This window comes from Beta vulgaris, chromosome 2 (assembly GCF_026745355.1).
Source record: "Beta vulgaris subsp. vulgaris cultivar EL10 chromosome 2, EL10.2, whole genome shotgun sequence".
Classification (NCBI taxonomy): Eukaryota; Viridiplantae; Streptophyta; class Magnoliopsida; order Caryophyllales; family Amaranthaceae; genus Beta; species Beta vulgaris.
Genome location: NC_079203.1, coordinates 33,561,042 through 33,585,674, shown reverse-complemented (window position 1 = coordinate 33,585,674; position 24,633 = coordinate 33,561,042). Strand labels below are relative to the sequence as shown.

Here is a 24,633-nt window from a genome sequence, read left to right as displayed (position 1 = left end):
AAGAGTATTAATTGACGAAAAAGGAGTCAATAATTAATTTCACATATTTCATAACAATGTAGGTTCTTTGCTACAGGTAAGTTAAACTAAGCGTGTTTTACTACAAATAAGTTGTCCACATAACTAAAAAGAATCAAAAACCCAAGTAGTATACTTGTACTTGGATATAGAGGATTGTGTACGAGATTGATGTCGAGCCTAATTAAGTGACGATGATGGTTGTGGTTCATTCTCATAACAATGTAGGAGGTTCTTAAAAATCCAATGTCGTGGTTTGTCCATCAAAGGATCATCTTCATCCTAATCCTCAATATCCAATCCTCGTTTTTTTTATTCGCTTGATCTCAACATTTTTTCAATAACACATATCATAATGCTTTTAGAAAAAAGTCGTGATTATCTTCATCTAAAACTCTTTTGTGTACACTAAAAGCTAAAGTTAAAAGTAAATATCTGAAAGAAACTTTCAAGAACATCCTCCGTAATTCTTTACAATAATAAAAATTGGAGTTTATGTTTACTCCAACATTCTATTATGCCAACGTAACCGTACCTCATATGATACTCGAATTCTCCCTTCTCTCCAACCCCAAAGCCACTAAAGCAAGTAATTTTTATTGATCCATATGAGCCACGAAGGCGGTACAAAGTACAAAGAAGGGGAGGAGGGATTCGAAGCTGTGACTTATCGTTTACAGCATCTCAATCTTAACCACTAGATCAAGACATCTTTGATAATCCTAAAGCAAGTAATAATTGAACCATTTATCTCTCACAAGGAAGATGGAAGAGATTCCACTCGGATGAACCACCAACATCAACCTTATAATATAAGTATCAAACAAGTGATTTAGGAATAATTTGGCCCCCTAGCCAGTAGCCACCTCTAAGTGACAATTGAGAAGTCCGAATGTCGTTGAAATGTTGACAGTTAGTTGGTGGTTGACCTCAGCATCACTAACATCACCATTATTCATTATTCACCCCCAAATCCAATTCCATACCCAGCACTAGACCCATAAGTCACGTGGTAGCTCGTGCACCATACGCCGTCGGATCAATCATGGCCGCAAACTCAGCCCGAGTTGCCGTCGCCCAAATGACTTCTGTCAACGATCTATCCGTTAATTTCGCAACATGTTCTCGTCTTGTCAAGGTTTCTTCTTCCTTCCTTTGTTTGCTTAATCATGTTTCTTGTAAAACTGTTGTTTAGCTGAGTGTTCTTCTATGAATAACTATATGATTAATTGATACCACAAAATTTTATGATTTTTATGATTAATCTAGATACATATGATATGACAACAACTTTTCCGTCCGTAAATTAAATAGCATGGATCATAATTGGATTGTGTGTAGTTGTTTTTACATTTTGGGTTGCTTAAATGTCTGAATTTGTTGACAGTGATTATAAGGGATTCGCTAGAATGAGAAAGCTAATCATATAACTTGTGAAGTTGCTTTTGTATACTTCCTCTGTTTCAAAATAGTTGCACCATTTGGCATTTGGTCACTATTCATGGATCACCTTTGACAAACCTTCCATCACCAATATATAAGAAAAAAAACATAGTCAAGCGGGATCTTGTTAAATTCGTCTCAATATGAGGATTTTAAATATCAACTTTTTATAATTTTTACTTATACGCCATTAGAGATATTAACGTCCAAAAAAAGGTTTTGGCAAACGTGAAAAAACAAACGGTGCAACTATTTTGAAACGGAGAAGTATATTTCAAATTCCCACTTATTAGTCCGGTTATGTAAAGATATAAACAATGACCGTATCAGCTTATGATTGGCTTTCTTATATTTGCATTTCTCATTCTAGCGAATCCCTGGTCATCTTTAAAATGAGTATGTAAAATAAAGTCGGTGATTATAGCCTCTAGGAGGCAATAGAAAGCTGACCAAATTGTGAATAGCATTTGTGCTGCAATGTTAGTTAACAAAACCAAGAAAAAACAAGTGTTTGTTCAGAATTGATTTCTACATAAGCAGGCAAATTACATCTACATTTCTCCCTAAACTTTCACAGTTCAATACCAAATACTTCATTTTGATGATAGTAAATTGGTGTACTGAAACAGATGATTAATAGATAGAGAGTGAGGAGGGGGAGGGAGATCAGAGATGTGACTGTTATGGGCTTAATGAATTTAGTAACGGGCCCCATTAACTATCGAACTGAGATTCTTTTGAATGCTCCATTGCTATCTGTTTATCAGTTTGCATCCGGGTCCTTCCACTTTAGCACAGTATAGGGTCTCAGGCAACTCACTTCTCCACAAAATGTAAAGTCGATCTAGGCAAGTACTTCCAGTATTGTCTATTACAGCCTTAAGAAAAAAAAGGATGGACCAATAATGCAAGTTAAAAAAAAGGAGGAAGTATATGCTTATTTTGATGCTCTTCCTAATGTTAAATGGAGTTGGAACTTTCTGCTTGAAACTTCAAAGGAAGCAGCAGCTGCTGGAGCCAAATTGCTCTGCTTTCCAGAGAGTTTTTCATATATGGGTGCTAACCTTGGCGACAGTGTTAAAATTGGGGAGCGTTTAGATGGACCAATAATGCAAGGATATTGCAGTCTTGCCAGGTGAGGTACTATCTTGCATATGCTTTTGAGTTTTTAATAATATTGAGCTAATTGATGATGGATATAGTGAATAATGCTTTTAGCATGTGAATTTAATATTGCTTAACCTTTAGCTTATAGCTTTAGATACTTTTACCAATTTTATCTCTTGGGGTGCTTTTGGCGAATGTTATAGTTTAGCTCTAGATGCATCTTTGGATATTCTTAGGGGTTATTTTGGTCGAAGGTTTTAGAATGGAATGGAATCCGAATGGATGTGATATTATAAAAAATGGAAAAGTTGTTAAGTTGGGTATGGAACCTCTTACACACAGGTTTCTCATCGCCCATAAACCCTTTGAATCTCATACTGACCACTCCTTCACGGATTGATATCCCCCTATCTCATCCTTATGGATTGATATTTCCCTATCTCCTCCTTGTGGATTGAGATCCCCCTATCTCTCCTATAGTAATGGGTTATAAATCTATACGTTGAGTGATGTATTCAACTAAAAAACAGTAAATGGATTTTCATGGGGTTTACAATCTCATACGGTTTCATTGCAATCATTTGAGCCAAATGCCCCTTTAGAGACATGAGTAAGAGGTATATCTATTGTACTTCTTGCTGCTTTTGACTGTTTTCTTTTGCATGGATTGCAGAGAGTCTCAAATATGGCTGTCTCTTGGAGGATTTCAAGAAAAAGGTTCTGATGATTCTCATTTGTGTAATACGCATGTGATAGTTGATGATACGGGAAAAATCAGAAGTAAATATCGCAAGATACACTTGTATGTTGTGTGGCTTTTGTTCAGCTGTTTAAGTTTTTCACCATTTTATTTAGCACTACTATTAAAAATACTGGCATCCTGAGAGTAGGGAGAGCTGTCTGAATTTTGGAGACTTCTGCAGAATGTTTTACTTCTGAAATCACATCTTCTCTTTAATGTGTGGGTAACATTTGCTGCAAAAAGGGAACTTTAGGGCGCACAGAGAACCTAAAACTGAGCATAATAGCTGGACAAGTCTTAACTGGATGGAATCACAAAAATCATCATAGAGTTGCAAGCTGGGCTTTCATCTCTGTTGTTCTCAACCTTGAGTGCATTGTTTAGGATACTAATTGATGTAAAAACATGCCTAAGATGGCCGAAGAAAAAAAAAACAAATGGAAAGACCAATTCAGTTGAAACTTTTTGGGGAAGGTGTTGAGCAGGTGAAAAGTAACTGATTGAGATACTTGATTTGTATACCTGTTTTGAAGGTTTGATGTGGATGTTCCTGGTGGAATGGTGTATAAGGAAAGCAGCTTTACGGAAGCAGGTTTGCAACCATCCGTGCCATCAAATACAATTACTTCTCCTTGAAATCACTACAATTTTATTTTCATTAATGGCATTATTGTTTACAAAACAGTGTGAATATGCATTATTCACTCTATAAGATGCAATTCCTGTTGCAGGTAATAATATTTTTTTTAATGCTTGATTGCTCAGTGGTCTTTTTTCTGTTGTTTTCTCAAGCAATTTTGGCATGAATAATATAAATCTAAATATAACTCTACTGGCTTTTTAAGGAAAAGTGGCAATTTTGATAGTAGAACAATGTGTATCCTCCACTTTGGTTTTGTAATTTCAACTTGCTTTCATGTTTGAAATGATAATTCTTCTTGTTTTCTCTCCTTTCTTGTCGTTTCAATGATTAGGAGGATCCCTTATTATTGATATCAATATGTCATAGTCGATGAATTTATGAGAAATCTCTGTCACAATGAGTTTCTTGTCAAGTTGCTTTCTTATATTAATTAGTATGAGTGAACTGTAAATCATACCCCTACTTCAATTTATTACTCTATACAATATGGACATAATTTCCTTTCTTCATATACTTCCTCTATCTTTTTACATTGCACCATTTCGTTTTTCATGTTTGTTGAGACGCTTCTTTAATTGCGTATACGTATAAATTATAAGAAAATTGATATTTGGAATCCTTGCATTGAAACGAATCTAACAAGACCCCACTTGACTATGTTTTTTCTTATATAATCATGCGAGCTAGCTTAACAAAGTTGGTTGATGAATAGTGCCAAAAACGAAATGGTGCAATTAAAAAAAACAGAGGAAGTATGTTTTAGCTTCTAGACTAGGATCTCTAAACATTATGTTCTTTTGGTAATAACCTTCTTTCCAGGCAACGAAGTTGTGGCAGTAGACAGTCCTTGTGGACGCTTGGGTCTCACTGTTTGCTATGATTTACGATTCCCTGAGGTGTATGAGTGCTTACGATTTCAACATGCAGCGCAAGTACGTGAAAAGTTACACCTCTAATTCTGTAAAACTGGCAGTTGGTACTTTGATTGTACTACCTACTTACATCTTTCTAAATGTTCAGGTTCTATTGGTACCATCAGCATTTACAAAAATAACTGGTCAAGCCCACTGGGAGATACTTCTTCGTGCTCGTGCAATTGAAACTCAATGCTACGTAAGGACTTGAATAATTCTTTCCCCTGCCTTGCATCACCCACCCTATTTAGCCTTCCCCTCTGGCTTGATTCCTCTCTTTTTTCCAGCATGACTGTTTTATCATCAATAGCTTGAATCTATGAATTTTTGTTGTTTGTATTTGTGTAATGTGTTGATCTGTGTCCGATTACTTGTGCAATGACCATTGTCCTGCCTTATATAAAGAATTTGGTTGGGATTTGGCAATATCCGATTGGCATGAAGCAAAAATCTAGGTGAACGTCAACTAAAGAGCATCAAGGAGGGGAGGGGACTATACCATGAATGTGAATTGTGACACATATGGAAGAAATAATTATATTGAGTGTTCACGATTTCACGCTGACTCATAGCTGTCTAGTACCCTTCAATTTTAAAGATATAGCAACCACTATGTTAGACCACCTAATTCTTGCAGCACATTCTTGTATCCAGCTCGAGCTTGTATATCTATATAGGAATTGGTAGAAACAGTTCAGACCATTAGGAAAAGGCCAGTTCCGCTCAAGAAAAAGGAAAAGACCAGATGCTTTACGATGGGGATGGTGGAATTCCAGACAACTTGCTATCCCAAATGGATTTTAAGCTTGTTGATCAGGAAGCAGAGGGTAAAAGGGTAGAAATCTGTAAGGTTATACCAGACTTCTTCTATGGACTTCAAAATGTCAAACTATGCTTTCTTAGAAAGTCCTTATCCTTGCTTCTTTTTAACATCTTTCACATCATAAACCCAACTCCTGCTGTTAGGTTACCTATGAAAAATATTAAATGTTCACAGATATGCTTTCTACATTGTAGCCAACAAATTTAGGTTAGCTCAATCTGACTCCGGGATATAGCTATCATTCAACACTCAAAAGAAATGAGCATTGAGCAGTGACAAACCACCCTAACGCCCCTAAAAGATTATGCTTGATCAGAATTGGGGTACTCAGGATCATGCTGGTGATCTTCATATATCCTGGAAAAGTTTTGATTGATTTTTCTTGGGAAACACATTTGGTTTCTGGATTTGTGTTGATGAAGTTGTGGAGCTCCTATGTTTTGATACAACCTGAAGCTCTTGAGTATGATGTGCTTTTACACTTCAGTAAACATCCTTAGGCCGATGCCTCGTGAGAGGCACTGGAGTATACTGTGATGTGGTATTTCGCACTTCTTGTGGGAAGGACACTCAGAATTAGTATTGAAATTTCCTTCTAGTGGAGAATTACTTTATTCCATTAGAGCATATAAGGAGCGTCATCAGATTCAAGGCCCTTTCATCAGGTTAATCTGACCTTATTCTTCTATTACAGGTAATTGCCGCAGCACAAGCTGGTAAGCATAACGAGAAAAGAGAAAGCTATGGGGACTCTGTAATCATTGATCCTTGGGGAACAATAGTTGGTCGGCTTCCTGGTATGCTAATTTCCTTGGTCAGATACCAAAGGAGAATTTATTTTTACAAATTTCTCTCTCTTCCACTTTTTAGCTTGCTCTCTCATTTTATAGCTTGATTGTTTGTCAAGATTTTGTGACCAAGACATCTTATCTTACATTACAGAGCTTTTGCATCCAATCATCTGTACATTATTCATTTCCATGCTTAATAAAATTAGGACGGACTGGGTTCTAACATTCATCCTGCTGTTGCCAGTAAGGTTTCTTCGTGCATCTTAGTTACATTAAGCATGTGCATGCCTCCTTGGCCTCCTTTTTTCTTTTGGGCATTAGCTGAAGACACGCTTATAAGCTACATTACCTGGAATCTACTATTATTATTATTATCCTACATACATATTCCAATCCAATGTTACCACGATGGAGATCCTATTCCTACTTTGAATCGATGACAGGAGTAAGATTGAATCGGTAGAATCGAATTGTAGTCTTGTGTAATGTTAGCAGTACAATAATCTTAGCAAGAAGAAACCCAAAGCAACGATAGAGATATTTTTTGTATTAATTGGGATATTCCCAGATAACAGAGGAAAGCTTTCGAGTGGTTTCCACACTCCTACGATGTAGATGATAATCTTTCTAAATGAATTTCTTATTCCACTTCTCTAGCTAATTAGTTATACTACTTGCTATTCTTGAACTATTTGTCTCTATAATATTCTATTTCTCTCTCTTTCTGTGAGGCCCACATTCTTTCTGTTTGTGCTGTCATTTGCTGCCCTCAGCAATAATCATCACCAAATTAGGGTGGATTACCTGCCACTGTATTTGCTTCTCGTGTTAGTAAACCTCAGTGAGAAGGCATAAAGTCTATTACATTACCCGCCACCCACAGATTCACCTTGTCCTCAAGGTGATTAACAGGGAATTGGTGTTGGAAGACTAAGACCAGGTACCATCTCTAGAGGAAGATTCTGCCACTTGATGAGGACTTCCACCTGTGCGGTGCCACGGACCCCTAGAAGAGCTTCTGGTGGAGCTTGCATCTCCAGATCTGAGGTGAGCTCTGGTGAGATCAGAACAGGGAGACAGCTTGAACTATGAAACGTGGAACACTCGGTGGATCTTGGCTTGAGGAGGAAGAGCTAGCTTGTAAACAACCTCTCCCACCGCGTGCACTATCTCATAAGGGCCACAGAAACAAGGGGACAACTACTGAAAAGTTCATTTGACCAAGGATTGTTGGCGATAAGGTTGTAGTCTAAGAAGAACCCAATGACCCACCTCAAATTCTCATCGTCTTAAATCTGCCCAAATTTTCTGTCTGTGCTGTGCGCGTAAGAGGTTGATTCCCGTGGCATCTCGAAACCATAACTAACTGTTCTTCCAGTGAGTCCACATTTGTCTGCCTCTTTCCTACTCGAATAAGGGGTGGAAGAGCCCTATTCCCTCCCATAGAGTGCCTTAAAAGGGAGATTGAGGTAGAGAGGTGTAGAGAAGTGTTCTAAGAGAATTGTGCCCAGGCTAACCAATTGGCCCATTGGTTGGGATACCCTTTGATGAAGCAACATAAGCATGTCTGAAGAATTTTGTTTACCATCTCTGATTGCCCATGACTTTGAGAATGATAAGTTGTAGATCTATTCAATTGAGTGCCTTGGAGGCGAAATAACTCCCTTCCAATGATGCTTAGAAATACCTTGTTTCGATATGACACAATAGAGCTTGGAAAGCCATATTAGCCTAACCATCTCTTTAATGAATAATGCCGCTGCTGAGTTTTCTGTAAATGGGTGTTGAAGCCCAATGAAATAAGAGTACTTAACACTGAATCATACCCTTGAGACCGAGGAAACCCTTCAATGAAATACATTAATCTTTCATCCATACTTGTGTTGGAATTGGGATGGGCTTCAACAGACGTGTCGGGCTTGTGTTGAGAGTCTTTTGCTGTTGACATATGGTTCAAGCTCGTATATGACGGGCCACTTCCTTACGCAGCCGGTACCATTATGTGGCTAAACGTAGGTAAGTTTTGAGTTTACCTGAGTTCCCCCAATGGGTGAGTCACGGTACTCCTTTAAGAGTGCTTGGGAAATTGGTGAGTTAGCTGGAATCATGATCCTCCTTTTGTATCAAAACTTGTCCCCAATCAGTGAGAACTCATGTTGAGTTTGTTCCCCTTCTAACATTTCCTTCTTGATGCATTGAATAAAGGTGTCTTGATCAATGCTTTGCTGGACTTCCGCCCAAGGAATACCACATATGCTTTCAACGTTTACCTATTCTACCTCAAGTCCTCAATAGATTTTTGGGACAACCGCATCTGCCACCTTGTTGGAGAAACCTGGGTTGTATTGGATTTCAAATTCGAAGCCCAGATTATACTCAACCACCTTTGATACTCCACTCCCACCATCTTTGTTCCATTAAGAACTTGAGACTTCTCTGATTAGTGCAGATAAGGAATTTCCTTCCCATAAAATAACGTCGACATTTTTGCACTGGGAAATGATAGCCATCATTTCCTTGTCGTATATAGATATGAGGCGAGCTCAAACTCCCAATGTATGGCTGAAAAAGGGTATTGGGTGCCAGTTTTGTAGTAGTACTGCACCCAAACCGTGCCCGGAGCCATCCATTTCCAACACAAATGGCTGCTGCAAATTAGGCATGGGCAGAGGTGCGGTGGTCATCGCTTGCTTTAATTTGGTGAAGGCATTAGTGGCCAGTGGAGTCTTCCCCCAAAGGGTTAAGCAATTAGGAGAATTGGCCAAAAACATTAAGTAGGACCCCGTTAGGCTAAGGAACTCACGAAGTTCAAACCCCCCCCCCCCCGGCACAAGTTCTTAGGTTTGGGAGAAACCTAACATTGCTAGACTGTTTGAGTTGTTGTGGGGGCCATGGATTGTTGCTCTATTGGAAAATTGCCCTTCTTCTCTATTTATAATTACTTGATTATACTCTTTCTTGTACTATTTCTCTCTTTTTGTGCTGCCCGCATTCTTTCAGTTGCGTTGTCTTTTGCTACCCTCACCAATAACCATCGCCAAATTAGGGTGGATCACCTCATTTGCGCCTGGTGTAAGATACCATAGTGGGGTCCTAAATTCTGTTACATACTGTAAGATCCTATTAATATAATAATTAATAATCATGCTATATTATTCTAAAAAAAGATAAAACTAAGGTATAAATCAACAATATTATTATATTGTTTTGTTGAAGATATCATTATCCCCGGAGAATTAGTTGAATATTACACATATTAGGTTGTAGAATAAGAGATTGAGCTTTATGTGAATATGTTGAACCATTTTAGCATTTTTATCTTTAAGCTAGTCTTTTCTCAAAAAAAAAAATAGCCTAAGCAAATATTAAACATTGTTTGGACCTAAATTGTTTGTGGGATCATAAAATCCGAACCAATCTTGTACCGATCCCGTAGGTAGTTCGAGTCTGCACACGATTTGGATCATAAAATCGTATGATCGCAATCCTAGTAACAATGGTCTAATTGACTAATTCAGCTACTCACCACATATCAGTATGTATTCCTATCCAACAGTCCCTTCTCCAGCTACAAGTTTTTTAATGAATCACAGCAGATCACATTTCAAATTTACTAAAGCTCTGGATTTTGTGTTGTCTACTGCACTTTATCTGTGATCTGATCCTGCTATCATCTTAACTGTCACAGATAAACATTCAACTGGAATTGCAGTAGCAGATATTGACTTTTCGTATATTGATTCTGTGAGAATGAAGATGCCTGTTGATAAGGTACGTATTTGTACATTATGTACTTTTTTCATAATTAAGCTGAAATTGTAACTCAATCCATTAGTGCCTGATTTAGTTGGGTTTCTAATACGAGACCTAAAATGGGTATAATCTGGTGTGAGCTGCGACGTTTAGTAAGTAAATATGCCTTCCACACCTGAGAGACAGATCGATATGCTTCTCTGGTTTCATATCTTCACTTGAGATTTGATATCATCATAACTTCTTTCATGTGCTTGTTGAACTAAGTAAATTTGTTATATTTACAGCATGAAATAGTATCAACTTTTTTTCTATCAATATCAGCATCATTTAATGCAAAAATTACAATTACAATCTCATTACAGCAACGGAAGCCGATTGATTTCTGGAAATCTTCGCCTCTTTGAGCTTTATTCTGAGTAATGTACATGTAGATGCTTACACATCAAGACTCAGGAATTGGCTTGATTTGGTTTCTAAAAGCGGGTCAGAACTCTTGCCAAATAGTAATCATTGGCGGCAAGCATCTCATTAACCGTTGCCATTTCTTCTCCCTGTTTTATAAAATAGTTTGCTGCAACTTTTTCCGTAATGTACAAGTTACCATATTTATCTTTTGTGATGAGTTGTAGTGTAATATTATCGTTGAGAAACAATGATTTAGATGAAAATATGCTCATCAAGAAAGCATTACTTTTTCTCCTACTGATCTTGTATTGCACTGGTACTCTGGTAGGGATCCAATACTTTTGCAATTTATAGGTGTACTGTGTTAACTGTTAACTGTGATATCCATTAAACTCCGAATACTTTATTATCTTCTCGTAAATTATTTACTGCGATATCCATTAAATTCCAAATACTTAATTGTCTTGTCGTAAATTCTTGTGTTAGTCACTAGTCAGGACATTTCCAGTTCTATTATCCGATTAACGCAGAATCGCATATTCGAAATATCACACATCAATCAATAACAAACCATTCTACAAATGCAAAATGACCACAAAAAATTACTCCTTTCTGTACCAGTATCATCTAAAAGTCACCTGACAGAGAAAGACTGGTTCTCTTATAAACTAATTTTAAGAATCAGATATACAAATTACAGTGTGGAAAAAGAACAAAGAATTAAATCAAGTACTAATGGCAACACCATATGCTAGTATCACAGAAATTATTGCTGTTCACGAATTCGGAGCCCTTTTAAACATTGAAAGACTTCTTTACTTGTCTAGCCATGACAAAGTATGTAAGCCTTGTGTATATCAGGAATGATAAATCAACTATAGGTTGATGCTAAAAAAAACCTTTCACTGGCCACCAAGAAAAAAACCTTAGTCGAGAAATATGAGAATAATGAAAGGACTATAAACACTATGGACATTGATAACCTATCTATCATCCAAGCATAGGTCTCGCTACCTTGATCATCGTTCCAGCAAGAACTCGTGAGTTCGATCAGGACTTGACAGAAGGTCAAATGACTTGTTCCCCAGAGTGTCTTTCAGGATTGAGATCTGACCTTCTTTAAGAAGTATGTCCTCATCAAGTGCCTCCATTTTCTTCTTGAGCATGCTTACCTCCGAGTTCAGTAGCATGTTCTTCTCCGTATGCCGCTTCACTTCTTCCCACATTCCATCTCTCTCTTCAGTAATTTTTGGCAGTATCCCTCTAATGATTGTCAATTCTTTTACGCTCTCCTGAAGATCGTTCTGAAGCTGATTAATTCGGTCTTCTTTTTTCATCATCTGCAAAAATACAAATTTCTGAATATCATTGCAAAAACAAAAGCAAAATGGGTTCATGTTCCAATTTTCCTCCTTGTCATCTACTAAATATAGTTTTCTAATGTCAGAAAAATAAGATGGTGATAACACAGGACAAATGACTAAAATCTCATTTGGCAAATAAGGTTCTTTTAAGAAGTAAAACATAATACTTATTTCGTGCTTCTAAGGCATTGAATATGTATCAGGAATATGTTGGCCTCAAGAACAACGCCTCACCCCTCTATGCTGTAAAAAAACTATGCATGTAGTATTGACATTCGAAGAAGGGCCCCAAACATCCAGATCTGACAACGCTATTTTTTACCTGGAGTTCAAGCTCCTTCATCTTGTGTGTAGCACAAGAGAGAGAGTCATGAGCGTTTTGGACTTCACATCTAAGAATATCATTGCCCCTTGCTGCAGTTGCCAACTCAGCTTCCAATTGTTCAACTTCTTGGTCTTTGGAAAATAGTTTATCACGCAACAGTCTTGTTAATAATGTTTCAGCTTTGAGCTCAGATCTGGTCAAATCCTGTGCAATTTCGAAAAGGAAAGAGATCAATCCTGAAACTAAATCCGTGTGCTGTAAAAATACCATTACTACCATAATTCTAAGGCGACACATTTTATAATATGAGTTACTATTACCTGTAAATCCAACTCATTCGGCAAACCATATCTGCCATCATCCACACTTTGTGACTGGAATTCTGAAGCAACAAAGTCAGCCTTTTCATGAAGCGCTACAGAAATATTCTGCAAACCTCTCGCCAGGCTTTCTACTCCTTGCCTGAATCCTTGAACTTTCACATCAGATTCAATGATAAATTGGGTGTCGAACCAATTTGAGTTTGGTTCTTTGCCATCCTTTCCTCGATTTTGACCTGTTTTTTTGATAGATTCAAGTAACTTCGAAGAAAGATGGGTGCTCTCATTAAGCAACGATAGACCTTGTTTTTGCAAGCAAAGAAGACGGGACGATAGTTCCTCGTCTAGCTTGAATGTTATTGAGCCACCTCCTTTCCCACAGGCTTTTAGGCGTTCCAGCAGGTGAACATTCTCATGCCGAAGAGAATCAACTTCCTTCTTGTAAGAATCAATCTCTCTTCTTAGTGCCTGCTCAACTCCTGTCAACCGTATTTGCTCCATCCGTAGCTTCTGAACATGCTTGTCGGAATTCTCCATTAGATGTTTTTTCTGGACCAACTCCACAAGTTCCCCTCTCAAGCCATCTATTGTCTTGTCTTGTTCACTGCAGGTTCTGAATAACCTGGCTACGCATGACTGCAATTCCTTGCACTCCGCCTCTTTCTGTCTGTAACTCCTTTGAATGCAAGTTCTTTCTTCTTCAGTTATCTTGTATTTATCTTGTAATTCGCAAAAACTTCCGTGAAGAACTTGAGTCTCCCCTCTAGCAGACTCTAGCATAGCAGTCAAATCCTTAATCTGTTTCTCAGAGAAGGTTATCGTGTTCATCTTCTCTGATTCCATTTCACTGAAGGAAGACACTTCCCTTTGCAGGGATACATTCTGCTCTGCAAGCTCCCTCACTCGCTCCCTGAGTCTCTGCTCTTCTGCCTTGTATTTCTCCGCCTTTAATGACCAATCACTCGATCTTCTGTCTAACTCCTTCTCCAATGCTGACTGCATCTCATTCTTTTCCTCTTGCAATCTTCGTATCCGTAAATCCAATTCTAATTTTGCTGACCTAAGTTGTTCTCTTAGAGAAGTCCGGTCAGCAAGCTGACTTTCCAAAACAGCAGAAACCTCAAGTTCTAGGCTTATCTTTTCCTCAGTCAGGTTTCTAATTCTCTGAACCAATGCTGGCACATTAAATTCAACATCTTGAAGAAATGACTCCTGTTCGAGCTCTTCTGAGAGCAGCAAAATCCTGTCCTGGGATTCCTTAAATTTAGATTTCAACTCCCCATCCAACTCATCCTCATGACCTGCTTCATCACTGAAAATACTATCATGCTCAAGGCATAGACAATTCCCAGCCTGATGCCCATTTGTTGATGTATAAACTCCATTCGACCGAAACTCTGTATGATATGGGTCATTTGACTGTAAGGCTGAATTTTTGTTCAAGGAGCCATTGTAGACATCTTCAATCGTTATGGGAACATCAGGATCATGATCATTTATATTTGTTCTTGAGTAATTCTTAGACTGACACAGCTTTTCAATTACATGCTTTGCCAGTTCCTTGGGAGATTCATGTCTAAATCCAGTTTCAACCCAATCTCTGGAAGAAATATAGCACTCTACTTCTTTAGCCCCTCTAAATGAGCGAGTTCTAGGATTATCTTTGATACTACCAGTTGGAGAACCAGGTGCTGTACCATGACCTCTTGGCAGCTTTTTACCACCACCAGCTCTAGTGTGATTTTTTGAATATGCTTTGCTCCTTGGACTCCCCCTTTGATGATGTTGTTCTCCATCAATGTAAAGGTCAAGAACCTCATTGGACTGTTCACTAGAGCTAAGTGAAGAATTTCGTGAACGGTCACCAGAAGCTTGAAAAGATTGAGCAACAACAGGTCGGCGTCCTCCATAATCACTACTAAGAGGAACTGCAGGAATTCGTTTTGTCTTCACGTGCCTCTCTGGAGTAAGCGTGTGACACCTAAGTCAACCACCATTGCCAACACATCAGTCACATGAAGTGCGTATGCTAATTGAAAAGTATTACAGGTACAGCCTTACAGAGGTCACACATAGGTTTGCTACTACTCCCAAGTCATACAATACAACAGCTAACTCATACTTTGTTAAAGAAATAGAAAAATGAGAAGAAAAAGAAAAATCACCAATATGATTGATTTTGCTGCTGTGCTTTAACACTACTGCTACTAGAAGAAGGAGAGCTACTCCGGTCACTCAGACAAGATAAGTTTCTTTCCCTTGTGTTACCAAGAAAGGCAGCTGAAGAGAAAGAATGGCTCCTTCTTAGACCAAAGTCAGTATCTACATCACGATTTTTAGACAAACTTTTTTGATTTTCAAAAGGTAAGCTCCTAAGGCTTCTGGAATTGCCATCATCTTTCTTCTTCAATTGATCATTCAATCCACCATTGGGTGAGTTCTCTGAGCCAACTGCCTTATCGGTTGAAGATCGGAAAAAGAATAATTTCTTCATTTGTGGACTTTTTCATAAAAGATGCCACAAAAACCTTGAAAAGCTGAATCTTTTTCAATAGCCAAATTCGTCAATTTAGTGTACCTAATAAAAAGGGAAAACAATCAGCCATTATTCCTATCATCTCCATTTTAGTGGTCCTATAAATAAGAGACGCAAGGCACATTTTACTTACGAATTGATCCAGTAACTCATATAAGCACACTTATTTATTCTTATGGAAATGAAGGGAGTATTGTCAATATATGGAAGTAAAAAAGTGCATTCCTTATTAGTAGCATATCACAATAAAAGTAGGGAGAATCCACAAAAACATTAGAATTAAACAATCAAATTGAGAAATGAGAAGTGCATCATTGAAAGAATGCAAGTATATGAAGCATTATTTGTAATAAACCTCAACAACAAGATTATCATGTCAAATTTTCTACATCTGTCACTAGCAGTTCCCTTCCAGTGCGCCCGGACAAAACCACAACAAATGTGAACACAGCATCAGAAACAGTGGAAATGGTAGTATTGCAAGCATGAGAATCGGTAAAAGTAGAAACTTCAAGCTATTATAAACATGTAATGCACAGTACTATTCTGTTAGTTACAACCATGCAAGATAAATACTACCAAGTACCAACAATTAGAAAATCAAACCCACATTCTGAAACCCACAATCTTCATAGCAGGAACCAATTTACATCCATAGATGAGCTACACCAAAGTACCCAAGCAAGTTCCACCACCATTTTTAACTATGAAATAAAACAATCTAATCACAATTTTACAAGGGAAAATATAATTTAGAAAAATTACAGAGAACAAGGCATTTATTTCTTATAAATTTTCATATAAGACCGTATTACCATTAATTTATGGTAAAACGAGGGTCACCTACTACATTAAAGGAGTTACTTCTCCTGAAAGTGGCCCCTATACGATAAAAGACGACTCCTTATATTTGAGTGATCTCTTCAACTTATAGAGTACTTATAACATACAAAGTCACCCTTTTTGAACAATAAGTAAGATAGTCCTATACTAATAATCTAAGACGACTTACATGAGACTTATGATTTAATTCTGGCCCATAAATATAAAATACAATTGAAACAGAGTTGGATTGCAGAAATAAAAAAAAAAAAAAAATAGATAGTTTCAATTGTTTATAGCCGTTGAAAGCGCTATTGTCAGTCACTCAGTTGTCACACACTGTTCCACAATTTATATTCAATGCAAGTATATAATAAATGAAAACTACCAAGATCAATAATACAGTAAAAAAATCATACAACTCTCTTCTTTTCTTTTTTTTTTTGAGGGGTAAATAACTTCTATTTTATAATCAACAGCAACCCAATAACAAATAAGTAATAATCTAAACCACAAAACCATCTGACTCACCCTTTAAACCCTAAAATGCTTTTAAGCAATAAAAACAACATTTAGCAAAAACAAATAATTTTTTAAAAAAACTAAAAGAACAATTTAAAAAACCCCAGAAATATTTCTTTACCAATTCAATAAAACAGAGAAATACTATTCAACAACTTAGCAAGAAACACGAAGAGTCAATTTTTCCCAAGCAAAAAACCCCATTTCAGTTAAAAGAAAAAAAATTCTGCAAATCGTTTCGTAAAATTTCTCTAGAGTGAAAAAAAACCAGCAGAAATCCAATGTACAGCAAAAGAAAAAGTCGAAAATAAGCAAGAAATGAAAGAAAAACTTACTCAAATTAATCAAGGAAATGAAATGTTGGAAAAATAGCGGCGATTACTGTGAGAGTGTAAAGAAGGAATTATTATTAGAAGAAGAAGAAAGCAGCAGCTTTTTTGTGAGTTTTAATTGTAGAAATGATTTTGTGAAGAAACGAGAGAAATGAGGAGAGATAGAAAAAAGAGAAGTGGAAAGGCGGAAAAGCCCTTTTGAGTTGAGGCTTTAGTAACGGTTGGATAAGTTAAGTTAAGGAAAGAATTGCGAAGGGTGAAATTGTCCAAATTTCTGGTTTTTGAAAATTTCGAGAGCCGCTTTTTGGAGCGGAGAGGACACAGGAGCGTTACGTTACAAATCTTTTTGGTGATCATCACCTAGGTATTGTGTTGTCTGTTTTTTTTTTTTTTTTTTTCTTTTAAGCCTTTAATTAAGAAAAGAAAGGACAAAATAAGTACTTAGAAAGTCCCCTCAAAAAAAAAAAAAAAAAAAAAAGAGTACTTAGAAAGTCTTCTCTAGAAGACTAAATCTTAATTTAATTTAAGATAGAAAAAAAGGAATATATTTTTCTTTATTTTTAGTATATGAAGTTTATTCTGTCCACCTTATTTTTTGACCTTACCTCTAGTATTAAATATGTTGCCATATTTGTGTATGCCCCAGCTAAACAAGAGTTTAAAAACGAATTCTGGTCAGAACTTATTGCTTATACTCTTACGCTTAATCTCCCTTTTATAATCCTTGGGGATTTTAATGAAATTTCATGCTTAGAAGATAAACAAGGGGGTATCCCTGTAGTGTCTGCGAGATTTACCATAATGAATCATATCCTAAGCTCCCTCCCTTGCATTGAAATTCCTTTCACGGGCCATCGATTTACATGGCGCAAGAAAAAGTCTGGCTTAAATAATATTCTTGAAAGACTAGATAGAGGTATAGCTTCTTTGTCTTGGATTGCTATCTTCCCCCAAGCTAAGATGAACCATACAATTTTTACCTCTTCGGATCATTGCCAACTTGTTTTAAACTATCTCCCTACTACTACTAATAAAGCTCCCCCGTTCAGATTTGAAAAGATGTGGTGCCTTAGAAAAGATTATGATGTTCTAGTTAAAAAAACTTGGTGTTCTCAATTTGAGGGATCTCACATGTTTAGACTTGTTAAAAAATGTAAATTACTAAAAGAAAAATCAAAAGAATGGAATAAATTCCAATTTGGTAATGAGTTCCGTCAATTAAGAAAAGTGGATGAACGGCTTAAAACCATTCAAGAACATCTTATTGTAAACCCGTTGAATCATTCCTTAAGTACGAAACAAGATTTGCTTCTTTGTAAACGTGATAGCTTGCTAAACTTTAGTTCCGAATACTGGAAACAGAAGTGTAAGGCTGACTACCTTCTCTTGGGGGATGCCAATACCTCTTATTACCATGCCCATGCTTCAATTCGTAGAAACCGAAACTAAATCAAGGAACTTCACCTTCCTAATGGTGATATTGTGTATAATCCGAGTGGAATAGCTCAAGAAATCACAAGGGCTTTCTACGATCGTTTTTCGACAGACTGTTCCTCTTCTTTTGACAAAGATCATGATTTCTCTCTGCTTGATCCTGTGATCTCTGATGAGAATAATGCCATGTTAACTGCTGTTGTCTCGAAAGATGAGAACAAGTGTGTTGTGTTCGATTTAGCCCCAGATAAAGCTCCAGGCCCAGATGGGTTTCCTCCATTTTTCTTTCAAAAATATTGGTCTCTGGTTGGTAACAGTGTTACTACAGCGGTCCAAGCCTTTTTTCATTCCTAGCTTTAATTCCAAAGATCGACAATCCCTCGTATCCTAATCATTTTCGACCAATAAGTCTTTGTTCTACCATATATAAAGTTATCTCCAAAATATTAACTAATAAATTAAAGGATGTGTTAGGTAGAATTATTCATCCGCTTCAAGGGGCCTTCCTTCCAGACCGCCTTATCCAAGACAATATATTGATAGCCCATGAAGTCTTTCAATCTTTTAAAACTAAAGCTGGGGCTATGGGTTGGATAGCTATTAAACTGGATATGGAAAAGGCCTATGATAGGCTAGAATGGAATTACATTTTTGTTACTTTAGAAAAATTGGGCTTTGCTGCCACTTGGATAGATTGGATTAAGGCGTGTGTAACGTCGACATCCTTCTCGGTTTTGGTCAATGGGATTCCGGGTGAGAAGTTTTCACCCTCCCGCGGTATTCGTCAGGGTGATCCTATCTCCCCCTATCTATTTATTTTATGTGCAGAGCTTCTAGCCAGACTTCTTTCCTCTGCTGCGTGTAGTCCCGCGAAGCCGATTGGTGTACCTATAGGAAAGTCTGGTGTCAGAATTCCTTTTTTAACTTTTGCGGATGACACAATGATCTTTGCCAAGGCAACAAATTACAGTTGTCTTATTATTCGGCAGGTGTTGGACAAGTATTGTTCCATGTCAGGACAGGTTGTTAACTACCATAAATCATCTTTTCAATGCTCGTCTAATGTTCTCCCTGAAGACAAAGCAGATTTTGCTTCCATACTGGGTATGTCTGAATCGGATAGCCTGGGGGATTACTTAGGTTGCCCAATTATCAACTCCAAGGTTTCAAAGGAAACTTTTAGCCCAATTGTTAATAAAACTGTTAGCCAACTTCCCAAATGGAAAGCTAATGCCCTTTCTCAAGCTGGTCGTTCAGTTCTTCTTCAGTCTAATCTAGCATCCAAATCTAGCTATCAAATGCAAAGTTTTATGCTTCCTAAGTCTATTCTCGTTAACCTTGACAGAACCTACCGAAATTTTTTCTGGAATAAAGATACTTCTAGTACCTCTCCTAACCTGATTGGTTGGGAGCGTATTTGTAGACCTAAGTCGGCGGGTGGCTTAGGTTTCCGCAAAGCTTCTATCAACAACCAAGCACTTCAAATGAAACTTTTATGGCGGATTATCAAGGAGGATAATAACTTATGGGTCCAACTTGTTCGAAAACGATATATAAAAGATAAAAGTTTGTTTACCATCAAAGCGTCTAAGTCTGCTTCTTGGCAGTGGCGTAATCTTATGTCCTTGCGTGACTCCTTTAAAAAAGGTATTAGATGGCAATTAAGCGATGGCAGAAGCATTCGTTTTTGGTCGGACAATTGGGTCTTTCAGTACCCTATGAGTTCGATTGTTGTTCCTACTTCGGGTACGAGTGATTTGCTTGTTCACTCCTGCATGTTGCCAAATGGCCAGTGGAACTCCCACTTTCTTCTTTCTCTAGTTCCTCCTAACATTGTGTCTTAGATTTGTTCTTTGTATATTCCTTCCAAGCCCCAGTCTGATGCCTTGGTCTGGGGGCTTACGGCAAATGGTGAATACTCGGTTAAGACTGGGGCTCTTCTTCTGCAAGGTATGCTCCCTTCTAACTTCCAAAAAGTTGAGTATTCCTGGATTTGGTCTCTGGATGTTCCTCCTAAAATAAAAAAAATTTCTTTGGAAAGCGTGTAACGACGGCCTCCCTTCGAAAGCTTGCCTGGAGAAAAGTCATATTTTTCTGCCCCAACAATGTGTCTTTTGCAACCATCAAAGTGAATCTATTGGTCATCTTTGTTTTGCCTGCCCTTTTACTCGAGACATTTTTCTGCATCTTAATGCTAGTTTTGCTTGGCCGGTTCCTCCTTCTTGACTTCAGTCTATCAACCTTGATTCTTTTAGGTCGGCTCTTGAAGCTTGCCATTCTATTTCCTCGAAAATAGATATTACTAAATTCTCGTTTGTCTGGTGGTTTGTTTGGTTTTTCCGTAATAAATTGATTTTTAATGATGAAGTTGTTTCTTCTCGCAAGGCTAGCTTCATTATTAGTAATTTTGCGGCCTCTTGGTCAAAAGCCCTTTGTGCAGAATCGGTGGGGTCGGTGCGGTATAGGACCCTTCCTCCTGTGCGTCCCAACCCCCGTGTTGGGGCTGCTATTTGCTGGACTGCTCCCGAGAGTGGTGCTTTTAAGCTCAATTTTGATGGTTCTAAGCTCTCTAATGGTAAGGCTTCTCTGGGTTTTGTCATCCGTGATTCCCAGGGAGATGCAATTATGGCAGGGGATCGTCCTCTGGGTAGTCTTCCTTCTATTTTGCAGGCTGAAGCCTGGGCTCTTAAAGATGGTCTTGATGCAGCCTTGTCCCTCAACATTTCTGATATCGTAATTGAAGGAGATAACCTTGCAGTTATCAATGCGGTTCGGAAAGTTTGGCAGATCCCGTGGGAAATCAGGAGTATTGTTAATGATATTCACTCTAATCTAGGTTCTTTTACCTCCTTTCAGGTGCACCATTGCTTTCGGGAAGCCAATAAAGCAGCGGATTTCATGGCTCGCCGCGCTCATTCTTTTTTGGATCCTCAGAATTGTTCCCCCCCTTTTGATTTTGATTTTTCTCTTATCATCCGCAAGGATGTTTTAGGTTGGCCTCCTGATTAAGGAGGTTTCCTAAGTTTTCTTTCTTTATCAAAAAAAAAAAAAAAAATAAATTTTTGTCCGAATTATTGCTCATTTTCTCGGACCTACATTAACATCAATACTTGGCACATTCATCTTCCTTTCCATGACCATGAAAGTTGTTATTTTACATCAGACGTAATGGAGTAGTTACAATACCTGCATCTTCTTCCTCTGTTGAACCAATTGACCTCAAACCAACATCAAGAGAGTCTCCACTAGCTGTGGACAACGAGACCGCCTCTTCCCACAAATTACATGTAGGACGAACTCCACCAAGATATATTTGTAGTACCTGACTTTCAAATTTAATTTTTTACTTACTAACTATGTTTCTTAAGCTCACTTCGTCCTAAATTTTTCCGAAATGATTAAGATTAGGTAACTTCCTAAAATATATATTTAGTTGAGTTTCCAAGTACTTCTGAAGTAATGAAAATAATTGATAAGCATATATATTGACTTCCAAAACATAGAAATACACAAACATCCTTAACCCCAAACGAAATATCCTTGGTTATAGGACACCCTTTACTAGATTACAATGCAAGATCGTGAACGTCAACAAAACTATGGACCATACTAATAGGAGTCCTAATAAAACCATATCAAATATGGGCAACTTTGTCCATATCAGCAATATAAAATTGAAAAAGTAATGTTGTGAAAAGCTGCAGGTATGAAAATAATGTATTAAATTCAGAAAACATATTATATTCAACTTTTTGAATTTGAGAAAGGGAATAGAAGGGGAATGGAAGGGATTGAGAAAAAGTGACTTCCCTCTCTCTCTCCTCTACTACAATTGACTTGACAATAGAAGCCAAGTGAACAAAACCTCTTACGTTAACTTTACACAAATTATGGGGAGAAATAAAAATCAAAATTAAGTGGGAAATTAAGTGTTGTTAAATTATAAACACAAGATTCTCTTAGACGCCTATGAATCACACAAAATTACTACAAGGAGGACTTTTTTTTGGGGGGGGGAACCAAATGAACATTAAACAATATAACACAATACATGGTTTTGGATTTGGCGCCAAAATTTTTCCATTATTATGGGTACATATATACTACTACATGGGAAATGGATAACGATGACATGTTCGTGGTATTTTGCGCGTTGGATTCTTTTGTAACGATCTACCTAATGCAAGTGTAATTTTAAGTACCTCACTTAGCATTATAATGGTTGTATGGATAATTTTAAGTACTTTCTATAATTATGGTTTTATGAATATGTGAACTAATAATTTCGTATTCAAAATGAAGCATTGTGTTTATCATTTCTGCTATATTATCAACAACATATGTAATGGTGTTAAGGTGGCTTTACGTTATAAGTTCAAAAAACTTATGTCCAACTAGCAACATATTGTGTTTCTGCATTGTCATGTATTGTCAAAATTGATATAAATTGTGTTCATGTGGACATTTTCCACGCATGCTTTTTTTCTTAATAAACCACGTCGTAAATTACTTATTATTGTGACATTAAATTAGTGTTATTAGTAGTTTATCATTTAGATGTGAAAAAAGAACTAATATGCCTTAACTTTTTTTTAAGTATATGATTTTATTGGATGATAAGTCACACAAATTAAGAGTATACACTAACATGCGTTGTTTTTCTTGAAGAAATGATGGTTTTGGTGTATAAAAAACTGACAACCACTAATTAAGGCCCTGTTCGTTATCATTTTTTGTTTTCAGTTTTCAGTTTTTTTTTGAAAACTAAAAACCAAAAACTGGAAATCAGAAAAAGTGGTTTTCACTTTTCAGTTGTCAGTTTTCAAAATCATCGTGTTCCCAATAAATTTGACTAATTTTTTATTCATTATAGAACATATATCATATGACTTTGAAAATCAAAAAACCAATAAACAGAAAACCACAGTAATACCGAACGTATTGTGTTTAGTGCAATTAGTATCGGTTTGTTAACTAATGAAGGCATCGTATTGTGTTTGTCAACAACATGTTAATGTCATGTTAAGGTGGATTTACGTTATAAGTTCAAAAAACTTATGTCCAACGCGAACCAACATATTGTATTTCTGCATCGTCATGTATTGTCAACATTGATAGAAATGGTGTTCATGTGAACATTTTCCACGCATGCCTTTTTTCTTAATAAACCATGTCGTAAATTATCTATTAATGTGACATTAAAATAGTGTTATTAGTAGCCAATCATTTAGATGTGAAAAAAGAACTGATATGCGTTAACTTTTTTATTTTTCCATTAATGTTCAATATAATATTCGTTTTGGTTAATTTATATTTGTTATAAGGTTTATTAATTAGTTTATATATATGATTTTATTGGATGATAAGTCACACAAATTAAGATTATACAATAGTAGATATTGATTTCTTGAAAAAATGATGCTTTTGTTGTATAAAAAAAACTAACAAACGTTAATTTTTTTAATTCATATGTTTAGTACCTTAGTGTTATTAGTATCGATTTATTAACTAATGAAAATGAAGGCGTGGTATTGTGTTTATCAGTTATGCTACATTCTGAACAACATATGTGATGGTGTTAAGGTGGCTTTACTTTATAAGTTCGAAAATGTTATGTACAATGTAGTAACATATTGTGTTTCTGCATTGCCACATATTGTCAAAATGATAGAAATGGTGTTCATGTGAACACCTCCACTCATGTCTTTTATTTTTGTTTTTAAAGTTATGTCTTTTTTTTTTAACAAAACATGTGGTAAATTACTTAATAATATCACATTAAAATATGTGTTAAGGTTTTTTCTTCCAATATTAATAAAGTAATTTCCTCCAATACAGAAGTTTGCATTTGTATGTACTCCACATACCTTCAATTCACGAAAAATGCAGTTAATTCGTGTCTCCTTCCGGCGAATTTTCCGGCATCAAATATTAAGTTACAACTCCGGTGGGTGGGTTGAAGAGTGAGGTTGAAGAGTGAGGTTTGGAGAGAGGATGACACAATTTTCAAAATTATTATTAAACTAGCTTATGGAATGAGAGGGAATACTTCATTCCCATGCTTTTACAATCTCATCTTACTAAATTACTTGAATTGACAAACTTACCCTTGATATGGGCAAAGTTGCCCATATCTGATATGGTTTTATCATTACTCTACTAATAGAAGTCTTGTTTAGATGGCCATAGGAGTTCCAACGATGGGGGCACATACTTCTTCTCCATACTTGTATGAATCTTTCAACCAAACTTCCTACTACATAGGAAAGACATTCGACAATAATAGAATAAAACTTATTGCTCATTTGTTTCCTCGGACCTACATTAACATCAATA

General features: G+C 36.8%; 2 protein-coding genes across 5 annotated transcripts; one reads left to right on the top strand and one right to left on the bottom strand.

Annotated features, from left to right (window-relative positions):
• The first annotated feature begins 812 nt into the window (after window positions 1–812).
• LOC104886902 (deaminated glutathione amidase, chloroplastic/cytosolic) lies at window positions 813–11,051 on the top strand. 3 transcript variants are annotated; one of them, XR_007271250.2, is made up of 10 exons: window positions 813–1,156; window positions 2,460–2,596; window positions 3,242–3,370; window positions 3,844–3,902; window positions 4,773–4,885; window positions 4,974–5,066; window positions 6,385–6,487; window positions 9,918–10,016; window positions 10,170–10,252; window positions 10,600–10,658. XR_007271250.2 is itself a non-coding variant. In XM_019247894.3 (9 exons), exons 2-9 carry the CDS (start codon window positions 2,367–2,369, stop codon window positions 10,639–10,641), a joined length of 852 nt encoding a protein of 283 aa, XP_019103439.2. In that variant the 5' UTR covers window positions 817–1,156; window positions 2,229–2,366; the 3' UTR covers window positions 10,642–11,051. The 3 variants fall into 3 exon arrangements, 2 of the variants coding, with proteins under 2 accessions (XP_019103439.2, XP_010669740.1); XM_019247894.3 differs by lacking the exon at window positions 9,918–10,016 and having other exon boundaries at window positions 817–1,156; window positions 2,229–2,596; window positions 10,600–11,051; XM_010671438.4 differs by lacking the exon at window positions 9,918–10,016 and having other exon boundaries at window positions 820–1,156; window positions 10,600–11,051.
• LOC104886904 (uncharacterized) lies at window positions 10,788–17,682 on the bottom strand. Of its 2 annotated transcripts, none has more exons than XM_010671440.4 (5): window positions 16,867–17,682; window positions 14,817–15,229; window positions 12,652–14,632; window positions 12,329–12,535; window positions 10,788–11,982 (listed from the first exon to the last, which is right to left on the bottom strand). In XM_010671440.4, exons 2-5 carry the CDS (start codon window positions 15,143–15,145, stop codon window positions 11,662–11,664), a joined length of 2,838 nt encoding a protein of 945 aa, XP_010669742.2. In that variant the 5' UTR covers window positions 15,146–15,229; window positions 16,867–17,682; the 3' UTR covers window positions 10,788–11,661. The 2 variants fall into 2 exon arrangements, with proteins under 2 accessions (XP_010669742.2, XP_048494915.1); XM_048638958.2 differs by lacking the exon at window positions 16,867–17,682 and adding an exon at window positions 15,798–16,564.
• Between the last annotated feature and the right edge of the window lie 6,951 nt (window positions 17,683–24,633).